Genomic DNA, 24629 nt, shown 5'->3' with positions numbered 1-24629 from the left:
GACAATGTTTCCGTATCTTAATTAAAAATTCCTACACTGATTCTAACTCTTTCTTTCCTCCTGGAGTCCGGAGGGTAACGTATACCTCTAGACCAGGGGTAGTCAACCTTTTTATACCTACCGTCTACTTCTGTATCTCTGTTAGTAGTAAAATTTTCTAACCATCCACTGGTTCCACAGTAATGGTGATTTATAAAGTAGGGAAGTAACTTTACTTTATAAAATTTATAAAGCAGAGTTACAGCAAGTTAAAGCATATAATAATAATTACTTACCAAGTATCTTATGTCGGATTTTTGCTAAGTTTGGCAGAATAAATCTTTATAAAACAACTTACTATAGTTAAATCTATCTATTTATTTATACTTTGGTTGCTCTGCTACCTCCCACCATGAAAGCTGGAACGCCCACTAGTGGACGGTAGGGACCAGGTTGACTACCACTGCCTAGACCAGGAGTCCCCAAACTTTTTACACAGGGGGCCAGTTCACTGTCCCTCAGACCGTTGGAGGGCCGGACTAGAAAAAAAACTATGAACAAATCCCTACGCATACTGCACATATCTTATTTTAAAGTTTAAAAGAAAAAAAACGGGAATACACTATTTAAAATAAAGAACAAGTAAATTTAAATCAACAAACTGACCAGTATTTCAATGGGAACTATGGGCCTTTTGGCTACTGAGATGGGCAATATCCAGTTCCCTATTTGTCACTGCTAGCCGTAACAAGTGATATGACGTGCTTCCGGAGCTGTGATGCGTGCATCCTGCCTCACCGGAAGTACTACTGTATGTGAGCGATGCCACACTGTCACATACAGTACTCCAGGAGCACAGGATGATCCTCTCACTGACCACCAATGAAAGAAGTGCCCCTACCAGAAGTGCAGCTGGCCAGATAAATGGCCTCAGGGGGTAGCATGCGGCCCGGGGGGCCATAGTTTGGGGACCCCTGGCCTAGACAAACGGATCATGAGCCCACTCCCCTTGCTTGAAAAACCTGCATTCTGTAACAATGTATATGCTTTCTAATAACGATCCCTTTTGAAATTGTAAACTAAACAAGTGGGGACTAGCTTAATAGGTTTCCTAATAAGCTAGCCCCAACACTTTTAGCAAAGGTAATTTCATTTAGCTTCTCTCCTTATCCTAAGCTAAAAGACGATGTGGGAATGTCTTTGCAGGGTATGTAAAACAATTATCACTACTGTGTTATCTTGTGGTCTTGATGTGTAATAATGCTTTTTCATTTTAATAGATCCTATAGCTAAATGTTGTAAACTTGGTAGCTTGGTAGTAATTGACTATTGCACCATGCTTCCCCTCCTTACCCACCCCAACTAGTATTTGATTTTATATAAAAGAAGGCTCAGGCCTGACCTGTGGTGGCGCAGTGGATAAAGCGTCGACCTGGAAATGCTGAGGTCGCCGGTTCAAAACCCTGGGCTTGCCTGGTCAAGGCACATATGGGAGTTGATGCTTCCAGCTCCTCCCCCCTTCTCTCTCTCTGTCTCTCCTCTCTCTCTCTCTCTCTCTCTCCCTCTCCTCTCTAAAATGAATAAATAAAAATTAAAAAAAAAATAAAAACAAGCTATACTTTTTAAAAAAAAAAAAAGAAGGCTCAGAACTGTATGAGAGCCTACATGATTTGGGGCTGTGCCCCATGCAGCTAGCCAGATAACTAATAAATCTCCTAAAATTTCTTCTGTACCCTGCCTTGGTGTCTCTATGTAACCCGCGGACTGCAATACTTTATAACAACATAATTATCACTGTTATTATGTCCTAAAATAGTGTTTCAGTGATAGAAATCAAAGGAAACAATATCTTATAATTATGGAGATCTCTGTATGCATATACATTTGACCTACCTAAGGGTGTTAAATGAACAATTTATACTTATTAAATAGGGGGCAGGAGCAGCTATTGACTTTTATATGAATAAACTTATAAATGAAGCAGTAAGACATACATCAGGGTAAAGACTGCTTTTGAAATTCTATGGAAAGCAAATATATTTCCAGAGTAATCATATAAAGTGCATAAAGTAGCATGTTAAGTGAATTATTATAATTTCAAAACAGCTGTTACCTTAAAAATGTTTTATTTAGAACTTGCAAACAAGTGAATTTTGTCTATTATTTCCTCTTGTAGGAAGGTACATTCAAGAGATGCATACTAAAATTAAATCAATCAATTCTCTTTGTCAGTAGCTTTGATAAAAAATCTGACACAATGAGGTCGAACTGTGAAATAAACGTTTGTGACTTCTCTAAGATTTATTCTGAACTCTTATCTCACTTTCCTGAGCTATTAAGACTAAAAAAATGAAGACAAAGTGGTTTTTACATAAAGTGAGTAAACTTAAATATTCTTAATTACTTGATTTCTAATTCAAAGTAGTTCAAACAAAACCTTAGCAGTAAATTCAACTACTTAAACTGTGTTGTCAGTAGTAAAACATTTGAAGTCTGTGTGCAGACAAACATAATCCTTGTATTTTTATTTCTTACCAGCTTTTGGTTTCACGAGCCCCACTGCAAGAATAGTCTCACTAAGTCCATCAAAATAGGCAAGGTCTCCTCTGTCAACAGTTGAAGAAAAAAACATGTTATACATAGAAAGAAAAATGTTTTATCTTACAATTCCCTCTAAGACTATAGAACATGACAAATAAAGGAGCAATCATACTGTTTCAGTGCCAACACCCAGCAAGAGGCCTGCCTAAAGCTAAGCATAAACCAGGAAAACAGGAATGCTGCCCCTTACTCTAAACATCCCCTCCGGGTTGCAAGTCTCAGGTTACAGTAATCTATTGTGGGGACAGGGAAAAGTAGAGGACTTTTTCAGAAAGTCAGGCTCAAAGCAGCAAAAGCTGGAGTGAAACAGGAACACTGAGCAATCCAACCTGTGGTTGTAAGGTAATTCTAAAGACATTTGAAACCCGTGCTCCACTGAAGGGAACCTCAGGAACAACAAAACCCAGGCTAACCCCGACCCTGTCTCCAAAGCCCCTCTTCTCTGACTTTCCAGTGGGCCAAAGCAGACCTTCCTAGGTTCATTTCTTTCCTATCACATTTCTAGAGAGCCAAAGCATCCCTGCCTAGGCTCTCCTGTTACGTCTTCTGCCCTAAGCCCTCCCTTGTTTCACTGTCCCCAGCTTTAATAAACATCCTCTCAAAATCAAGAGTAAAACCATCTTTCAAAGAATTACTAAGACTATCTTTACTGCAGGATAAAGAGCTTGGGACCTAGACCCCTACTATGCCGAGTAGTACCTAGATGGGCAGCATCATCCAGGAGCTCGTTAGAAACGCACCCTTGAACCTCATTCAGAACTGCTATAACAGATTGCCTATTTTAACTCTATCCCCAGGTGATTGGTACCCACACTGAGAAGCACTGGCCTAGATTTTAGATGGATGAAAGATAAATCAAGCAATGTCTAATGAGCGCAATCAAGATAATCTAAATTCTAACTGGGCTAAAGCATACCAGCCTTCAATACGTACCCGTCTTCATAGTTCCACATGAAGACGTCACTGTCGATGGTGAGCCAGGCTCTGCTGATCGGGGGAAACACGCCCATCATGCAGTTACACTGCATGTCTGAGGTATTGGGTGTTAAGTAAAAAGATTTCCATCTCATCCATTTTAAACTTCCTTCAAAAGAGCTTGATATAATATTTATGATTAAAATCATGACCTGTCCACTCTTTAATAGAAAAAGCAAATAAAATACCTTAATTTCCACTAAGTCTAATGAAAGCAATAATGTATGACAGACTTATAATTTATAATTTCTAAATAACACTATCTGCCCACTTAAAATATGTTCTGGATAAAGAAGTAATTTTTTAAAATTAATGATATCTTAAAAAAGAATATTGATTATGAATAACATCAGCTGAACTCTGACATTAAAAAACTGTTTTACTGAACCAGTTTTTTCAATTGTAAAGAGCAAGAGTAATTAAAAAAACCCCACATGGCCCTGCCCGGATAGCTCAGTTGGTTAGAACACTGTCCTGAAGCACAAGTTGCCAGTTCGATATCTGGTCCAGGCACATGCAGGAGCAGATCTGTTTTCTCTTTCTCAAATCAATGAATAAAATAATAAAAATAGGTTTCAGGTAAAATTTATTTTAAAAATAAATACAATACTATATAGTATGCTATTCAGACCTAGGTGACAATTTGAAATTCTCTTATAAACAGTTCAACTTAAAAACAGGCAAAGATTAGGCCCTGGCCAGCTGGCTCAGTGGATGAAGAGTCAGCCCAGCATGTGGATGTCCTGGGTTCAATCCCCAGTCAGGACACACAGGAGAAGCAACTATCTGCTTCTCTTCGCCTCTATCTCCCCCTTCTCTCTTTCTTCCCCTCTCACAGCTAGTGGCTGGATTTTGTATGTGCCTTGACTAGGGACTGAAACTGCTCTAACCGACTAACTACCTGGCCAGGCCCTCAACATTCAATTTCACATGAAATTTTTTAGGCACGTGGAAAACTAACCATGTACTTAAATGCATTTTAAATAAAACCTTTAAACACAAAAAAGGAATTATAAAAATGAGAATACCAATTAAAAATGTTTAAAGCATTTGTAATAGGATACGTCCAAACTGTTCAACAAGTTCAGGTGGGAGAGGTACTCTTCGGATGGAACTGATCTCGGGAAGGTTGGGTACAGACAGCAAACCAGGTCCTTGCAGAGGATAATCCATATCTGACATGCCAGAAACAGTGGGGTTATCTACAAAAAAATAAAATGAAGCATTTACTTTAAACTAATAATGAATGGCCTTGGCTGGTTGGCTCAGTGGTAGAGCATTGGCCTGGCATGTAGAAGTTCCAGGTTCGATTCCCGGTCAGGGCACACGGGAGAAGTGACCATCTTCTGGAATGGAGGAAAAAGCATTTCAGAAATGATGAAGAGTTCACGTAAAATAAAATCCTGAAGCAGAGGGTTCTTATAGAAAACAGGTTGAAGAGGTGGGTATGTGAAAAGGTGGATAGGAAGGATTAGGGTCAGATATGATGTAAGACCAGAATGTATGGACTGTATTTGTTTCTTAAAGAGTCAAACCTAAGGAAGTCAAAGTGAGTAATTCTGTTCAAAAGATCTGCCAATAGGTCACTCGGTTCTTGTAAGACCAGCCCACTGGTAAGAAGCTGTCAGGAACAAATTCTATCTTTGCTATGTTCTTGTCTTTTCTCTGATTCTCTGGACTACTCAATTTTTATAAATCATCAGAGGTATCTTGCACGTTCCCACTGCACATTATCCTGGTCATTTCACTTTGGTTCCTGCTCACCAAAAATCTTGTCTCTATCTTACTTACACTTCTCTGCTTTTCTCCAATTTCCAGCTCACAAAGAAGTCACTGTTTTTTTCTAGCAACTTATGCAATACCATATGCTTTAAACAGCCATAATTTAAAACTGTTAAAACATTTCCCAGCCACTTCTCTTGTTGGCACATCCTCTGCCTTACCCTCCCTGTCCATCATCGTTGCTGATGTCTTGTTCTGTTCCTTTATTCCACTGACAGTTCTTTTTAACATGTCCCAGCACTTCATATTACACTCACTCTATACATAATAAAGCATATCTTTGGGAGAACATGGTAAATTTCCCAATCAACTTCGTTTGCTTTTCCGTTTGTTTTACTCTAATATTAACTATGAGCAATTAACAAGGATGCGGCAGGCGATCCTTCCCATCGGCCTTAGCGATAAACACTTGGATGCAGTGAGAAGCTCAGGAAGGTTGGGGTCTTTGCCTCTTTCGCGTTTGCTCTTCACTCCCACCCTCTCAAGTATCTGCAATGAAGAAAAACGAAGACAGGGGGAAAATCTGAACATAGACTCCTTTTCGCTCTTCAAAATGTAGCAAACAGTGCCCTAGATTTCAAGATGTAACCCTGGGAATGAGGATCTAGTTGGGGCGTTCGGCGAGAGTCCTCTCGACTTGAGAAAGCAGAGTCCCCAAACGTGCACCGCTCACTCACTTGGGGCAGACACCAGGAGCAGTTCGGAGAGGTCCGGATACATGCGGTCTTCTTGCAACTGACGGTCGATGAGCCGCCCCGCATTTTCCAGAGCTTCCTGCAGGGATGCGGCCGAGGTAGAGGCCGGCATTGCAGAGCCCAGAAGGGAAGACGGCATCGCGAAAAGCCGAGACACGAGCGTCCGGGAAAAGTCAAAAGCCAAAGAGAAAGGAGCAAAAACCCAAGACACTAGCTCAGATCCACAGCTCAGGGCGCGCGCGCCAAACGAGCGCCTCGGCGCGTGTGCATGACGCACTTCCGGCGCCGGCGGTGCGGAATCTGGGGACTGCGTTTTGAAGTTGGGAGGGGCGAGCTGTTAGGGGACCTGGACGTTAAGGGTGGTGCGAGTGATAGGGAGGCGGAGAAGGGGCGGCTGGGGCTTGGGGATGGGGTAGGGGGAAATCGGTGGAGGCTATTTGGGGAAGGGAAGAAGGAAAGGCTGGGGTTAAGGGGAGGGACGGGGAAGGAGGACGGGAGGAGGTCGGGAGGAGTGGGAAGGGAGGAGAGGCAGGGACCCGGTGAGCGGGAGCCGGGCGGTGGGGGCCGCGGAGATGCACGGGTTCCGGCCGCTTTAGCGCGAGCTGGGTCTCGGTGCCTCGAGCTTTGCGGGTCCAACAGCCGCTGTTTAAAAGTAGGCGCGTCAGGGTCGTGGGTGCGCCAGATAACTTCCCGAGAGTGACAAGGAGTTAGAAGCTTGCTGGTAGTTTACAGAGGAACCAAAATTTCACTGCAGTTCCTAAGGGCGTCAGTGTAAATTATAATCCATCAGGCTGTTCTCTCCTCTCTGTGTGTCGTTCCTGTGAAGAACTTTGTGTTTAGGGGATCTTTCCCTGCGTGCGGAGGGCTGCTGCCCTGCATTGTTTCTCATTACAGAAAGGAAGCAGACTGTTATGCTTCATTCCCAGCACATGGAGGGACTGGTATAGAGGTCACTCAATAAATCACCTAGTCCTGCAGAAGTTGAATTCCTAAATTCCTAAAACAAACAATTTGTGTCAGGCATTGCGCCGGTGCTGGGAATATCAAACTGACACAGCATTCTTGTTTACAAGGTACTTCGTTCAGGGATACAAATGCAAAGCAATCAAGTGCATCATATAATTTTTATATGAGGTATTTGTTAACCACACTAGAAAGAGGAGAAACGAGCAGGGAGAGAGGAGATAGGCTTCATTTGATACAGAACAGAAGGCTACTTGAGTGGTGAAACCAAAGCACTCTTATTCAAACAGCGGTCCTTATTTCTTTCCGGCCACTGAACAGATGAGGTGTTTGAAGCACGGAGAGCCTAAGTAACTCACCTAAGGTTCCATTTTCAGAATCAGGGGTTGAACAGACATTCTTGTTCTGGAACTCATTTTCTTTTTTTTTCTGAAGCTGGAAACGGGGAGAGACAGTCAGACAGACTCCCGCATGCGCCCAACCGGGATCCACCCGGCACGCCCACCAGGGGTGAAGCTCTGCCCACCAGGGGGCGATGCTCTGCCCGTCCGGAGCGTCGCTCTGCCGCGACCAGAGCCACTCTAGCGCCTGGGGCAGAGGCCAAGGAGCCATCCCTAGCGCTCGGGCCATCTTTGCTCCAATGGAGCCTTGGCTGTGGGAGGGGAAGAGAGAGACAGAGAGGAAGGAGGGGGGGGGGGAGTGGAGAAGCAAATGGGCGCTTCTCCTATGTGCCCTGTCCGGGAATCGAACCCGGGTCCGGGTCCCCCGCACGCCAGGCCGACCTGGCCAGGGCCTGGAACTCATTTTCTTAACACTGCTCTCTGCCTGTCAAATTTACAAGTAAATTCATTTTGCTCCAAGAAAATCAAAGTTCCCTGGCACACTTGACAGTTTTATTGTGAATATATTTCACGCAAACCAGGAAAAAAAAATTTAATGTGCAAATCTCTGCTAGTATGATTATTCTCTCTATTATCAAAGCAAATACTACTTGTGATTTTTCTGTAATGATCATGATTATTCCCACTGGTTCATAATTTCGTTTTCCTTTTTTTTCTTTTGCACTCAATAGTTTAAAACTTCAGCTACAAGGGTATCTTCCCAACAAATATTGCTTGAACAACTCAACATCCACATGAAAAAAAAAATCAATCTAGACACAAACCATATACCCTTAACAAAAATTAACTCAAAATGGATCACAGACCTAAATTTCTATAAAACTTCTGAAAGATAACATGGGAAAAAAATGTAGATGACCTTGGGGTAAATGATGACTTTTTGTATGTGACACCAAAGACATGATCTATGAAAGAAATAATTGGTAAGCTTGACTTTATTAAAATTAAAAAGTGCTCTGTGAAAGACAAGGTCAAGAGAATGAGAAAACAATTCACGGGCTGGGAGAAAATATTTGGAAAAACATCTGATAAATGACTGCAAGCCAAGATATACAAAAAACTCTGGAAATTCAATAATAAGAAAAAACAATCTGCCTGACCTGTGATAGCACAGTGGATAGTGTTGATCTGGAAATGCTGAGGTCGCCAGTTTGAAACGCTGGGCTTGCCTGGTCAAGGCACATATGGGAGTTGATGCTTCCAGCTCCTCCCCGTCTCTCTCCTCTCTCTCTCTCTCTCTCTCTCTCTCTCTCTCTCCTCTCTAAAATGAATAAATTAAAAAAAAAAAAAGAAAAAACAATCTAATTAAAAATGGGCTAAAGACCTTCATGGATACCTTAAAAAAGAAGATATACAGATGACAATTAGCATGTGAAAAGATGTTCCATATCATATGTCATCAAGGAAATGTAAATTAAAACACCAATGAAATATCACTGTTTACTTACTATAATATAGGGCCAAAATCTGGTACACTGACACCACCAAATGCTGTTGATGAAGTGGAAAAATAGGCACCTTCATTCATTGCCGATGGGAATGCAAAATGGTACAACCACTTTGGAAGATAGTTTCTCATTTTCTTACAAAATTAAACATACCCTTAACATACGATCCAGCAGGCTTTCTCTTTGATACTGCCCAAAGGAGCTAAAAAACTTACATTCACAGTAAAACCTACACACAGATGTGAATAGCAGCTTGATTCATAAATGCCAAAATTTGGGAGGAACCAAAATATCCTTTAGTAGGTGAATGGCTAAAAAACTGTAGTACATCCAGACAATGGAATATTATTAAATGCTAAAAAGAAATGAGCTATTAAGTCATGAAAAGACATGGAGAAACTTTATATTACCGAGAGCAGCTAATCTGAAAAGGTTATGTACTATATGATTTCAACTCTGAGACATTCTGGAAAGGGTAAAACTATGGAGACAGTACAATATCAGGGTTTGGTGGTAGTAGTGGGGAAGAGGGATAAAAGGCAGAGCATAGATAAATTTTAAGGCAGTGAAAATCTTCTGTATCATGTCATAATGATGGATACCTGTCATTATACATTTATTCTTACCCATAGAATGTACCACATCAGGAGTGAACCCTATGTATGTACTTAAAGTGATTATAATATGCCAATATAGGTACATCAACTGTAGCAAGTGTATCACTCTAGTGGGGGATGTTGGTAAGAGAGGAGGGTATGCATGTGTGGCAGGTTGGGGTATATGGGAAATTTCTTTGCCTTTTCTCAATTTTTCTGTGAGCCTTAAGCGGCTTTAAAATTAAAGCCTCAATGAAAATTAAAAAAAAAATCATCTTAAGCCATTACAAGCCCTTGACTACTGAGGAGCTGAAATAGCTATTTATAAGCTTGGGGTATGGGTTACATAATGAGTTGTTCTACTACCTAAGACCTGTTTATCTGTAACTCAGAAAAGAGTCAGTGGTGTTAATAATAACTTACTGTGTTAATTGCACAATGAGCTAGCCTTATTAATTGGAATTTACATTGACTTTTTTTGTGACAGAGATAGAGACAGAGAGAGGAATAGACAGACTTGAAGGGAGAGAGATGAGAAGCATCAATTTTTTTTGTGGCACCTTAGTTTCTCAGTGATTGCTTTCCCATATGTGCCTTGACTGGGGGGCAATAGCAGACCAAGTGACCCCTTGCTCAAGCCAGCGATCTTGGGTTTAAGATGGTGAGCCTTGCTCAAACCAAATGAGCCTGTATTCAAACTGGTAACCTCGGGGTCTCGAACCTGGGTCCTCCATGTCCCAGTTCGATGCTCTATCCGTTGCACCACTGTCTGGTCAGGCTACATTGACTTTTGACACTTGTGGTTCAGTCATCTGTTGGGATGGAACCAAACTTTGTTGTGCTAAGTTATATAACAGGAGTCGGGAACCTATGTCTCGCGACCCAGATATGGCTCTTTTGATGGCTGCACCTGGCTCATAGACAAATCTTTAATAAAAATATAATAATGTTAAAAACATAAAACATTCTCATGTATTACAATCCATTCATTTTCTACTGCTCGTGTTCATGGTTGCGGGTGGCTGGAGCCAATCACAGCTGTCCTCCGGAACAACACCAAATTTTATTGGATAATGCATAACGTACACGGGTCATTGTATGGCTCTCATGGAATTACATTTTAAAATATGTGGCGTTCATGGCTCTCTCAGCCAAAAAGTTTCCCCGACCCCTGTTATATAACATTCTGCATTTAAGAGAAGTAGTTTTTGCCTTCGCATCTACGTTCTCTTATTCATTTATTATTTTATTCATTTAACAAGTACTGAGTGCCCAGGAGGGTTACATTACGTGACAGATAACAGGAGCCTAACTTGGCGGTCTATAAGGATCTGTAAATGTTTACAAGAGGACTGAAGTTTGTTTTGAGGCCTTCAGGGCAAGTGGGGTTAAATGAAGAGTCAGAACTTTCAGAACGTCACGTTCTGTGGCTACTAATGGAGCTGAAGGAAGACTTGGGTGGTGGAAAATAAAAGATGAAATTGGAAACCTTTGGCAATCATGCTAATTTTGGATTTTATTTTAAAAGCAATGGAAAGCAATGATCATTATCATTTAGGATTTATAGATAAAGCATAATTAGAGATAGATTAAGGCAGTACTGGGGCTAATGAGTAACTTTATGAAAATTATTTGCATTCAGCAACATTGATTAGGTTTATACATGGTTTTGCTAGAATTCAGAAGCATAAAGATAACGACATTAGTTCATAGCACAGACATGAAGTCATGGTGTAAAGTGATTAAAACCAATGAAAAGCAAAAATATACTGACATGAGTAAAATACTTTGGCTAATAGAGGGAGGCTGGGCTAAGAGTATAAGCTGTAGAGCGATTTCCGATAAAACTCAGCTATTCAGGTCTTTTTGGCTTAAGTACTTTTCAGGCATGGCGTAAATACGCATTTCTTTCTTCAGATATACTCAAAAGATGGTAAACTGGCAGTTTCCTCATAGAGAAGTTCAAAACATAAAGAAAGGGGACTTTGTTGGTTTTTCTTTAGAATTCTGTGGAGATTACGTCACCTTGGCGTTAAACGCATTTTAAGACGTATAGGGCTTAAGAGAAACTCCAGGTAACAGTTCTGTTCCCAGCTGGAAGGCAGCCTGCGGGGCGCTCATGCCCCGCCATGCCGCTAGGGCGGCGCTGCTCAGGCGGCCGCCATCCCTCCGCGGTGGGCGCCGCTCTTGGCCTCGGAGGTGGCACTGGCGCTCCGAGGAATTACTTCCTGCCCGGTTTGTCTCGATTCTCCTGCGGCTGATTCTTGTTCGGCCGCGGCGATGGAGCACGCGGGCCCCAGCGAAGGTGGGTTCCATGGGGCGAGCCCGGGCAGGGGTGTCGGGCAGAGTGGATCGGACCGGGGGCTCCGGGACGCCGCACTAACGAGGCCCCCTTCTCTTCTCTGGCCCCAGGGACCGGCTCAGATGCATCGGCACCGGACCCGCAGCTGGCAGTCACCATGGGCTTCACAGGGTTTGGTGAGTGGCTGCCCACGGCGGAGCCCCGTCTCCTTTGCAGGGGTTTTAAGATGCGCAGGGCGGGAGGGGTGGCGGAGCTGTCACCTCTGTTGCGCACGTTCCGCTGTGCCAAGTCCTAATCGCTTTTGCTCTGGTGTCTGTCTCGCGGTTTCTTGACATTTTCTTCCATCCGTTGTCTGACTCCCTCCTGCCTTTTGGGACCAGCTCCAGTGACATTTACAGAAAGCCTTGTGGGAAAGAAAGATTGCTCTTAGACCCACGCGGTGGAGGGTGTTGGTTGGGGGAGGGAGTTTATTTGCGTCCTGAGGCTGACAGCTAACCACTGACCGTGGTCTGTAATGTGATGGCCCCTTTGGTAGCAGATGGGCCGTTAAGTGATGTTATAATGGCTTTAAGTTCTTGATTCAAGTCTTTCATCTCCAGCATCGTCCCTTTAGTCTCCCTGTACAGCCTAGTCTTGGCGCGCTAAGAGATTAAAAGGGTTCAAATAGATATCTGTTGAAAATATTCCTGCTGGTAGTATTTTCTGTTGGTAAAAATGATCGTAATTTGTTTTTTCACCTCATTTCCGTTTGGTCTTGGCGAGATCAAATGTCAGGCTAACGTGTCCATTTTTTGTCCATTCTTTCCTATGTTCATTTATTTTGATAATGTCTTGAGCCACATTTTACAAAAGTACTATATATTTCTGTGGGAATATGCAGTAGTAATTATTTTTGTTTCAATCCTTTAAAATAATTTTCTTCCTAATTTCAAAAGCATCACACATAAATAGCAGAAAGGTGGTTTGAATTTACACCTACTAAAGTAAAAGTTATGTAAGAATACCATTTTTACCATAATCTTACTAACAAAGTAGGTATTATTATTTTAAAAAACTTTTTTTTCTTTTTGTAAGTGAAAGAAGAGGAGATAGAGAGGCAGACTTCTGCATGAGCCCTGACTGAGATCCACCCGGCAATCTCTAGCTAGGGCTGATACTCTGCCCATCTGAGGCATGCTTGCAACCCAGCTACTTTTAGTGCCTGAGGCAGAGGCTTCACCTAGCCATCCTCAGCACTGGGGCAGATGCACTGGAACCAAATGAGGCATGGCTGCAGGAGGTGGGGAGAGAAGAGGGAGAGGGGCGAGGAGAAGAAGATGGTTGCTTCTCCTGTGTGCCTTGACGGGGAATCGAACCCAGGGCCATCCACATGCTGGGCTGATGCTCTACCACTGAGCAAACCGGCCAGGGCTGGTATTATTTTTTGAAAAACAATGAAAACAAATATAAAATTGATTTTAAACTCATTCTGGGTATTGTCAGAATTCAGTTCATTATGGTTTTAGGGCTGAAATCCTTTTTCCTTGCTAGCTGTAAGGTGTGAGTCTTTTAGCTTTTTTTGTGTGTGTGTGTGTGTCTTTTTTTTTCTGAAGTTGTAAACAGGGAGGCAGTCAGATAGACTCCCGCATGCGCCTGACCAGGATCCACCCGGCATACCCACCAGGGGGCGATGCTCTGCCCATCTGGGGCATTGCTCTGTTGCAACCAGGGCCATTCTAGCGCCTGAGGCAGAGGCCATGGAGCCACCCTTAGCGCCAGGGCCAACTTTGCTCCAATGGAGCCTTGGCTGCGGGAGGGGAAGAGAGAGACAGAGAGGAAGGAGAGGGGGAGGGGTGGAGAAGCAGATGGGCGTTTCTCCTGTGTACCCTGGCTGGGAATCGAACCCGGGACTCCTGCATGCCAGGCCGACGCTCTACCACTGAGCCAACCGGCCAGGGCCAAGTCTTTTAGGTTCTTAAAGTATCTGCATTATCTGTGGTCTTAATCCTTTTATCTTCAAACAAATTACAGTACCTTCAGTCCTTCTCATTCTTCAGATCTCTGACTTTTCCTTCCATATTTGTCCTACATCTTTGTTTGGATTGGGCCAGCCAAGATGATCTTGTAGTTTAGAGTCCATAACTTTACTTACATCTGCAAAGCCCACTTTGCCATGCGGTGTTATGTATTCCCCAGGCTTCAGAGATCGGGGTATGCACATTGTCCACCCTGCCTACTCTACCAGTATTGTCATTTTAAGGGGTAGCATCCAGATGAATTTGAGAAGGATGGGAAAGTTGGCCGGTTAATGGCAATTTAGTGACGAGATTGTCATTAAAAATCGCCAGAGGCCCTGGCCGGTTGGCTCAGCGGTAGAGCGTCGGCCTAGCGTGCGGAGGACCCGGGTTCGATTCCCGGCCAGGGCACACAGGAGAAGCGCCCATTTGCTTCTCCACCCCTCCGCCGCGCTTTCCTCTCTGTCTCTCTCTTCCCCTCCCGCAGCCAAGGCTCCATTGGAGCAAAGATGGCCCGGGCGCTGGGGATGGCTCCTCGGCCTCTGCCCCAGGCGCTAGAGTGGCTCTGGTCGCAATATGGCGACGCCCAGGATGGGCAGAGCATCGCCCCCTGGTGGGCAGAGCGCCGCCCCATGGTGGGCGTGCCGGGTGGATCCCGGTCGGGCGCATGCGGGAGTCTGTCTGACTGTCTCTCCCTGTTTCCAGCTTCAGAAAAATGGAAAAAAAAAAAAAAAAAAATCGCCAGAGAAGTACCTCCTTTCTTGATGTTTATGGTTATCTTGTAGCCATTATGTAAATTAAACAAAGTGATTTTTGATCAACTAGTATTGAGTATTAAAGTTTGGCCAGATTAGTGCAGGTCGATCACAGTTTGCTACTTGCTTTTATTTTAGGGAAAAAAGCTCGCACATTTGATTTGGAAGCAATGTTTGAACAAACTCGAAGAACAGCTGTGGAAAGAAGTCGGAAAACACTGGGTAAGAAGTTAAATTCTCTGCTGTTTTATTGGTTTAAATACTGTATACACCTTACACAGGGATATTGACTGTTGTAGTACTGAAAAAAAAGTTCAAAATTGTTAAAAGGCCATATGTACTGGTTCCTTTGGAAGCAGAAGTGAGTTTTTTGTTTTGTTTTTGACATGATAAAAGTTGCATCTAAATAGAATAAAAAGATCTGAGTGCTAAAATATTTTAGAATTGTGTGCTATAGACAAAGATTCTAAATTGATATATAAGAATCAGAATAGCAGTTTCTTTATTACCTCTCTTTCCACCTCTATCTGATTCTCATTTCATTTTTTTCTTTCCTGCTTACAGCGGAACCAGTATTTGGAAGGCTGGGCGAGAGGTGGCTCTCAAAGCTGTGTACATCACTGACTGTTGACCCAGACAGTATAGAAAATTGAGACATACAGTGAATGTGGCCGCTGCTGTTGAATCCCTGCATTAATGAGTTTTGTCAGACATTTAATGAAGGACTTAACTTCCAGACTACCTGGTTTGATACCAGGCAGTTGCCAATTCTAGGCACCACTGCAGGGTCTTTGAAGGAGACTGATTCCTCTACTGCTTTCTTTGGCACTGCTTCAAATCATTCTTACACTAGAGAAGGGACAGATGAAACCTGATAGAGCAGAAGGGGCTAAACATCAGGACTCCTGGAAAAATTCAAGTGAATGTTATTTTGGTACTTGTCACTGTAGATCTTAGGTTTTTAAAAATTTTTTATTTATTTTTAGAGAGAGGAGAGAGAGAGAAAAAAAAAGGGGAGGAGAGGAACAGGAAGCATCAACTCGTAATAGTCTCTTCTCATTTGTGCCTTGATGGGGCAAGCCTAGGGTTTTGAACCAGCAACTTCAGCATTCCAGGTCAGTGATTTATCCGCTGTGCCACCACAGGTCAGGCTGTTGGGGTTTTTTGTTTGTTTGTTTTTTTGTATTTTTCCAAAGTGAGAAGCAGGGAGGCAGAGAGACAGACTCCCACATGCACCTGACCGGGATCTACCCAGCATGCCCACCAGGGGGCGATGCTCTGCCCATCTGGCCACTGTTCCGTTGCAACAGGATCCATTCTGGTGCCTGAGGTGGAGGCCATAGAGCCATCCTCAGCGCCTGGGCCAACTTTGCTCCAATGGAGCCTTGGCTGCGGGAGGGGAAGAGAGAGACAGAGAGGAAGGAGGGGGGGAGGGTCAAGAAGCAGATGGGCTCTTCTCCTGTGGGCCCTGGCCAGGAATCATATCCGGGATTTCTACACGCCAGGCCGATGCTCTACCGCTGAGCCAACTGGCCAGGGCCAGGCAGTTGGTTTTAAAATGAAAAATTGTATAGGAGAAATATTTAATATTTGGGAAGTGAGCTTCACATGAAATCTTTTTGGTGTCTGGAATAACAGTTTTTTGAAAAGATCATTCTCAGTGCCCGGGCACTGAGGATGGCTCTGTGGCCTCTGCCGCAGGCGCTAGAATGGCTCTGATTGCGGCAGAGCGACATCCCGGATGGGCAGAGCCAGGGTCTGGCTGGCATGCCCTGGTGGGCATGCCGGGTGGATCCCGCCCGGTCGGGCGCATGCGGGAGTCTGTCTGACTGCCTCCCCATTTCCAACTTCAGAAAAATGCAAAAAAAAAAAAAAAAAAATAATAATTAAAATTAGAAAGATGCTTCGCTAGGATGAGACAAATAGCTTGGAGTGTTATCCACTGCTGAGGAAGTCTAGTGAGACAGGTGGGAGGGTCACAATTTTCAGATCGTCTGATGACAAGCATGCAGCGAAGGCTGGACTCTCCCGCCCTTTGGAGAGAGGCAGGCTCGTTGTTATGTGGGATAGGTGGTGCTCTTTAGATAATTTTGATGCTGCACCCAGGTTTGGCTGTCTGCTGCTCAAAAGCCAATAATCAAGAGATTGGCTGATGGGAGGAAAAAACCGACTGTTCAAGAGCCGACAGCTTGAGAAGACGGTGGACCCTAGCCACAAAGACCATCTTCACAATTTGACAAAGGCAGGATTTTCCTACGGATGGAGGAGGAGGGAATAAAAACAACAGAGGGATCACAAGGAGGGCATTGAGAGCTCTCAGTAAGGGGACTACATACATGCCAACACAACCTGTTCAAGTGACAGGTTGAAGGTCAGCAAACCTGGAGCTGGAATGGGTTTAAGGTCGGAGTCTGCTGCTTTTGAAGTTGGTTCCTAGAATTCTCAAGTGAAAAAGGCTGTTTCTGCAGTCATATATTAGATAACAGGTCATCACTTACAGAAACAATGTTAAAAGAATGGTGTTACAATTTTAGTCTCTAGAAAGCCTTGTCATGGCATAAAAGAGTCAGTTGCGGAAACTCAGTTCACTGCTCTGGGACTTACCTCTGTTACTTAACTCCTCTGTGCCTTAGACGCCTCAGTTGTAATGCTAGGGTGATAGTGCCTACTTCTCCTGTACTGTATAATTGAAATGCACTGAGTGAGTAGAACTTAAATGTTTTCACAATAAAGAAAGAAGGGTATATCTGAGCGGTGATGGATGTGCTCGTTGACTCCATTTTGAGAAACTTTCACAATTTATATGTGTATTAAATCGTCACATTGTACTCTTTGTCTCACAATTTTGTCAGTTATACCTCAATAAAGCTGAAAGCAATAGTACCTACTTCAGAGGTTGCTACGAAGATTAAAGGTTATATAGGAAGTGCTAAAAACACTACCTGGTACACAGTAAGCTCCATGTAAGTATTAGCTGCGATTATTTATGATAAATTAAGGCTGATGTTAAGATGCTTTTAATTGCTTGCAAAGAAGTCCTAGAGGAGCTAATTACAAATTTCTTAAATAGGACAAATTTAGTATCACACTTGACAAGAATTCAGGAATGGGGCTCTTCCGTTTTCTGAGTTCTGATTGAAAGACGCAAAGTTTTCTCTCCCTTTTCTGTTTTGCCAGCTTTAGGGTATTGGCTTGTCCTCAGTTGATTGCCCTCATGACCCAGAAGTGTGAGCAGAATTTTGTTACATGAAGATGACCACAGGCACAGGTGGAAAGGAAATTGTATCATGTTTAGGAGGAAGAAAACCTTTTTCAAATGTGCTCTCAGCTGACTTGCCTTCACATCTTCCTGGCTAGTCTTAGGGCAGCACATCAGTTTCAAAAACAGCCATTGGCGAGAGCAGTTTGGTTGACTTGGAGCTGAGGTTAGCCCCTCTGGGTGGGGACAGGCTCAGTATCTCCTGAACACAGTACTGCCTCCTACCCAGAGATAACTTTTTTTAGCAAGAAAAAAAAAGGGGGGTGAGTAGGTGGCTAATAATGTATGCCTTGGTGTGTGTCCTGGTTAGGGTCAGAATTGTCCCTAAGACCTGAGTCTAGAGCGCAGGTATCCAAACATGGTGGCCTGTAGTTAACCCCCAACCTCGCCCCTGCCTCGGAGGGTTTGTGGGGGGTTGACGAGAAGCTGAAAGATGGCAGGAGCCAAGCAGGCCCACTCTTAAATTTGGACAGTATCCCTCTGTTTTTTTCCAACCTCCTCCAGCTATCAGAGTGTAGGATTGTTGAGTCCTAAGCTAAGCTTAGTGGAGAACCTAAGAAACAAAAACAAAACCCATGAGCTAGAGCCATAGTACTGCCTTACCTCTTCCTGGAGAGGTGTGGGTCCCAAGTTTGACAAAGAAAACTACCTGGTTACTGGCCGATGTTTGCTGGCATCTCCTTGTTCATCATCCTTCATATCCCAGCAAGGAAAGACCCTGGAGAGTCATCATTCTAATTAATAAGTGCCCTTTGATACTGCTTAACTTTGGGTGTACTGTTTTTCATTATTAAGGAACAACTGTTAAAGATTATCTCAGGTTATTGAGGATGATAGTGATTGAGAACCAGGCTGTGCCTATAATTCATTTACTTACTGTGTGTCCTGCATTGTAGGGTGAGATTATCAGACGTTATGTTTCCTGATTAGTGTCAGAACTGTTAAGACCTGAACCTTAAATAAATTTTTATCTTTCCAAGGTAAACAACTCTACAAAAATAATGTACTTGAAATTTTCTCATTATTTTGGTATGAGAGTGTGAGTTTCAGAAATGAGCAAAGTGCTGAATTTATGGTTTAAAACATTAAAAATAAAAAGTGAAATTATGTGAGGATTTAAAGTACAGCATAGGAAATATAGTCAATAACATTGTCATAACTGTGTATGATGCCAGGTGGGTACTTGAAATATTGGGGGAATACTTTATAAAATATATGATTGTCTAACCACAATGCTATCCACCTGAAACTGATACAAAATAATATTGAATGTAAACTATAATTGAAAAAAATAATTAAAAAATTAAAAACTGAGTTATATAAAAATCTTACCTTTGAATACTTTTTTTACTTATCACCTTCCACATAGTTTTACATATTCTGGTTCATACTCTAGTCACTTGATGATTTTGTTTAGCATATCTGTTACTATATCCAGATTTGTACATTTTTCCGTGACTAATTATTGGCTTCTTTTTGTGTTATGTTGCTATACAGTAATTCAGTTATTTTCCCAGTGTTGGACATTTACAGTGATACTATTTTGCTGTTAGTTCTAACACTCTTAAGTTACATCTTAATGCTTTATTAATTTTTAGCCTTTTTTTCTTTATAGGTGAGAGATGGGGAGATAGTGAGGCAGACTCTGCATGGATCCCAAATGGGATCTACCCAGCAACCCCCATCTGGGGCTGATGCTCAAGTACTGAGCTATTTTTTTTTTTAAATTTTTTTTTTTTTTTTTTGCATTTTTCTGAAGCTGGAAATGGGGAGAGACAGTCAGACAGACTCCCGCATGCGCCCAACCGGGATCCACCCGGCACGCCCACCGGGGGGCGATGCTCTGCCCATCCCGGGCATTGCTTTGTTGCGACCAGAGCCAGTCTAGCGCCTGAGGCAGAGGCCATGGAGCCATCCCCAGCGCCCGGGCCATCTTTGCTCCAATGGAGCCTTGGCTGCAGGAGGGGAAGAGATAGACAGAGAGGAAGGAGAGGGGGAGGGGTGGAGAAGCAGATGGGCGCTTCTCCTGTGTGCCCTGGCCGGGAATCGAACCCGGGACTTCTGCATGCCAGGCTGACGCTCTACCACTGAGCCAACCGGCCAGGGCCAGTACTGAGCTATTTTTAATGCCTGAGGTTGACATGCTTCAACGGAGCCATCATCAGCGCCATCATCAGTGCCTGGGCCCATGTTCAAGCCAATCGAGCCACTGGCTGCAGGAGTGCTAGAAGGAGAGAAGAGGGAGAGGGAGCAGGGGAGAAGCAGATGGCTGCTTCTCCTGTTGCCCTGATTGGAGCTCAAACCCAGGACGTCCATGTGCCGAGCCATGCTCTATCCACTGAGCCATCAGCCAGAGCCAATTTTTAGCCTTTTTTTTTTTTTAATTTTTTAAATTTTTTTATTTTTTTTACAGAGACAGAGAGTGAGTCAGAAAGAGGGATAGACAGGGACAGACAGACAGAAACGGAGAGATGAGAAGCATCAATCATTAGTTTTTCGTTGCGCATTGCGACACCTTAGTTGTTCATTGATTACTTTCTCATATGTGCCTCGACTGCGGGCCTTCAGCAGACTGAGTAACCCCTTGCTGGAGCCAGCGACCTTGGGTTCAAGCTGGTGGGCTTTTTGCTCCAACCAGATGAGCCTGCGCTCAAGCTGGTGACCTTGGGGTCTCGAACCTGGGTCCTCTGCATCCCAGTTGGATGCTCTATCCACTGTGCCACCGCCTGGTCAGGCTCAGCCTTTTTAATACAGACAAATTTTGAAGTCTAACTGTTGGAAATTAATTTTTATCTTTTTCAGAAGCAAGAGAAAAAGAGGAAGAAATGAACAGAGAGAAAGAATTGAGAAGGCAAAATGAAGATATTGAACCAACATCTTCAGGCTCAAATATGGTTAGAGATTGCTCTAAGTCATCTTCCAGGTGCTTGACTTTCTCAAAAGTATTCTATTAAACTATTATTTTCTAGGTGTTTATGACACAAATTGACAAAGTTCCTGATATTGAAAGCTTGTATAATTTCTCCCATTTTAGGCAGTACTATAGCATATCCCTACAATCATGAGAAGGCCCTATGTCACCTTATGAATCAATTGAGTTTTTCTAAAGTGTTCCAGATTTAATGTTGGAATCTATGTCTTTTTTTTTTTTCTGTATTTTTCTGAAGCTGGAAACGGGAAGGCAGTCAGACAGACTCCCACATGCGCCCGACCGGGATCCACCCGGCATGCCCACCCGGGGGCGATGCTCTGCCCATCTGGGGCGTCACTCTGCTGCAACCAGAGCCATTCTAGCGCCTGAGGCAGAGGCCATAGAGCCATCCTCAGTGCCCAGGCCAACTTTGCCCCAATGGAGCCTCGGCTGTGGGAGGGGAAGAGAGAGACAGAGAGGAAGGAGAGAGGGAGGGGGAGGGGTGGAGAAGCAGATGGGCGCTTCTCCTGTGGGCCCTGGCCGGGAATCTAACCTGGGACTCCTGCACACCAGGCCGACGCTCTACCACTGAGCCAACCGGCCAGGGCCGGAATCTATGTCTTTTGACTGCAGAGCATATAACTACATAAAGTTGGAAAGATGCTGACAAGTTTGTAATTTTTGTTATTTTGACATTTACATCTTTTGTCCCTCTCCCCCAAGTTCTGCATTCATGATAACCTTATTTGGAGGGATCCTCTATAGAAATAGATAATAAGAAAGAATGTATGCAGAGACACATTATGAAGTTTACTGGCTTATAGGAGAAAGCAGTCATTCAAATTACTTTAAAGTGAAATTTAATACTATGTATCTTAATTATGAAGAACTTTAAAAGATAAGTAGACATGTAGATATCAAATCTGGTTGGAATAATACAAAAAAAAAATCAAATGTTGTTTAGGTATATGTTTAATTATCAAATTGGTTCCATAAACTATTCATGGCAAAAGCTACCATTGGACTGATATTTCTTCTGTTCATGGTAGGAAAACATAAAATTCCTGAATATACAAATACCATTTATAATATTTCATTTCATTTTTTGCTCATCTATTTCCTAGTTCAGCTGTTTGGTATCTCAGGATAGGCTCTTTTTTTTCTTTCTTTTAGCAAGGGAGGTGTGGTGGGTACAGGCAGGGACAGACAGGAAGGGAGAGAAATGAGAAGCATCAACTCGTTGTGACACTTTGCTTGTTCATTGATTGCTTTCTCATACATGCCTTGATCAAGAGCTCTAGCTGAGCCAGTGACCCCCTGTTCAAGCTAGTGACTTTTGGGCTCAAACCAGTGACCATGGGGTCATGTCTGTGATCCCACACTTGAGCTGGTGAACCTGTGCTCAAGCTGGCAACCTCAGGGTTTCGAACCTGGGTCCTCAGTGTCCCAGGTCTATGCTTTATCTACTGTGCCACTGCCTGGTCAGGCTCAGGCTAGGCTCTTGAGCAGACTCTCACTCCATAGTAAACTTGGTCCGTTCAATTGTTTCTTTGAAGGGAGGGGGAATATCTACATGGACTTTAAGTCTGATTTTTCCTTTCCCTAACATAACAGTGTAGTTTTAATCTGCTTCTTCTCTGAGGCACACGCACATCTTTGTATACATTAGTAAAGAGCAGGGATCAGCAAACTTTTTCTATAAAAGACAGTCAATACTTTAGGCATAGGGGTCCATACAGTCTTTTTCTCTGCTACTCCACTCTGCCATAGACAATACATAAACAAATGGACTGGGCTTGTCTTTATTCCAATAAATCTTTAAGAGACAAGCACCAGCCTAAGTTTGCCACTCCTAGTCATAGAGTGCCTTTCCTTTATGTCCTAGTCAAAAAATTCAGTCTTGCATTGCCTATGGTTTCTCAGTTGTCAATCTCACAGTGTTCCTGGGTTTCAATATGATAGAGGATAAACCTCTCCTTTTCCTAAAAGGAACATTTAATGATATATAAGATGTCAAAAACTATTGTATGTTTTTGGGAATTTATCTTATTGCTGAGGGTTTTGCAAACAGTGATTCCATTAATTGAAAATTATAAAAGTTTCAATAGTTCTGTATTTTGCTGCAATACTAACTTGAAAACCCAAAGATAGAGAATGTGATATATATTATTATGTTAATTTCAGGTGCACACCCCAGTGGCTAGATGTTACCTAACTTACTAAGTGATTATCCCAAGAATCTTGTACCCACCTGGCACCACACATAGTTATTAGAATATTATTGACTATGTTCCCTATGCTGTACTTTACACCCCTGTGACTATCTGTAACTACCCTCTGTGGCTGCTTACTTAACTAGTCACACTTGGGGTCTAGGTTAGGGTACTGCCACAAGTTATGGTCTGTATCATGCCTCAGGGATACTTAAGGACGTGAGATAATACTGACAAAATACTCTTTCTTAATTAAGGTAATAGTGACCGATAGGGGTGTGTTTGAAAGTTTAGACAAAGGGAACGGTCCCTAAAGACCTCTTTGAGGAGGTGACATTTGAGAAGACCTCAATGGAGAGAAAGAGGCCATGCAACAGTTCCAACAGCAGGAACTGCAAGTGTAAAGACCATCATGCTGAACCAGGCATAACACATTGGATCAGAAAGAAGGCCCGTGGGCTGGAGTGCAGGGAGCTGGACTGTTGCAGGAACAAAGGGAACATTCTTTATGGAGGTTTTCTAACTCCTACCTTTGTGTGCGGAAATGAATTCCTTTCAATATTTAACATAGATGAAAGTAAAAAGAAAATGCTATGTTTTCTTTAATAGATGTGTCAGGTGTCATTTAAGTGCTAAAGACACAGCAATGAGCACAAAGGACACATTTCTGTTTTCATGGAGCTTACGTACCAGAAATTCCTTACGGAAGGCAGTGACGCTTTGAGTCCTATAAAGTATTGGGTAGATTAATTGATACAATTAGGAATGCAATTTCAACCCTTTGGGATGGGGTAGGAGGTGGAGGGATGGTGGATTAGGGCGGCTTCCAGAATGCTTAGGGGTGTTTGGTGAAGACCTTAATGAGAGTGTGTATTCCCTCTCAGATGGGCTAGGGAGAAAAACAACAGAGAATCAATATGATATTTTTAAGGTCCAGGCATGTCACATTTAACATCTTAGCAACTCAACAAACTTGGATCGGAACTGAGATATAATTTGTATTTTAGAGAATATATTGAAACATTTTGGGAATAATATAAACTTTCTTATATGACTGGCTTTATTTGCTCTTGGGGCAAACAGTGATTGGATTCAGATAATACATAGTGGTTTTCTTTCTTGCGGATGTATTATTTTTGTAGTTTTCCTTATATATCCCTGTTCTACTGGCCCTTTATGAGGGATGATGATCTAACTAATGGGCTGCTAATATATAATTGTTGAGACCTTTATTTCTGACTTTATGTTTAGGGGAGATAAATAGATAAAATAAGTTCTTTGCTTTCTTAAGGTAAAAACAATTTTAACACTCAAGTTGTTAAAAGGAGAGTCAGGGTTTCCTGAGAAACCAGTACTATTTCTGGAGTGTATCCTTTGTTGCAGCAGAGGCAAAGAGTTCTGTTTTTGTATTTTCAGTGATACAAGCAGCAGTGAAAGTGAAGAGAGTTCTGATTCTTCTGATGATGAGTTAATTGGCCCTCCTTTGCCCCCTAAAATGGTGGAAGAACCAGTTAATCGAATGGAGGAAGCTATTGGCCGTTTACCTCCACCTCTTCATGAAGAAGAGGAAGAGGAAGAAGAAGATGATGATGATGATGATGGTGGTGATTCAGAAGACGAGGAAGTAAGTATTTCAGTGGTAATTTAAGAATTCAGGGGAGTAGTGTCTTTAGAGTAGTGTTGACATTTTCTCCCTAGACTGTTATTCATGAGTGAGAGCAAATTCTGAGGAAAATATTTGAGCTTATTACTGAA

The 24629-nt window shown here is 42.8% G+C and overlaps 2 protein-coding genes across 2 annotated transcripts in view; one reads left to right on the top strand and one right to left on the bottom strand.

Moving 5' to 3' along the window:
• NUP155 (nucleoporin 155) overlaps positions 1-6281 on the bottom strand; it is a 64302-nt gene extending 58021 nt beyond the window's left edge. Inside the window, exons 1-4 of the mRNA XM_066378882.1 lie at positions 6015-6281; positions 4620-4757; positions 3514-3610; positions 2515-2585 (exon numbers count right to left, since the gene is read on the bottom strand). Coding sequence (XP_066234979.1) covers positions 2515-2585; positions 3514-3610; positions 4620-4757; positions 6015-6171 — 463 coding nt within the window. The 5' untranslated portion in view covers positions 6172-6281. The remainder of the gene's footprint in view (positions 1-2514; positions 2586-3513; positions 3611-4619; positions 4758-6014) is intronic.
• Positions 6282-11606: 5325 nt separating this feature from the next.
• WDR70 (WD repeat domain 70) overlaps positions 11607-24629 on the top strand; it is a 281551-nt gene continuing 268528 nt past the window's right edge. The window contains exons 1-5 of the mRNA XM_066378869.1: positions 11607-11745; positions 11853-11918; positions 14630-14713; positions 20553-20673; positions 24291-24498. Of these exons, the coding sequence (XP_066234966.1) occupies positions 11721-11745; positions 11853-11918; positions 14630-14713; positions 20553-20673; positions 24291-24498 (504 nt within the window). The 5' untranslated portion in view covers positions 11607-11720. The remainder of the gene's footprint in view (positions 11746-11852; positions 11919-14629; positions 14714-20552; positions 20674-24290; positions 24499-24629) is intronic.

This window comes from Saccopteryx leptura, chromosome 1, assembly GCF_036850995.1.
Source record: "Saccopteryx leptura isolate mSacLep1 chromosome 1, mSacLep1_pri_phased_curated, whole genome shotgun sequence".
Taxonomy (NCBI): Eukaryota; Metazoa; Chordata; class Mammalia; order Chiroptera; family Emballonuridae; genus Saccopteryx; species Saccopteryx leptura.
Note: the sequence above shows the minus strand (reverse complement) of the source record. Positions and strands in the feature narration are given on the sequence as shown.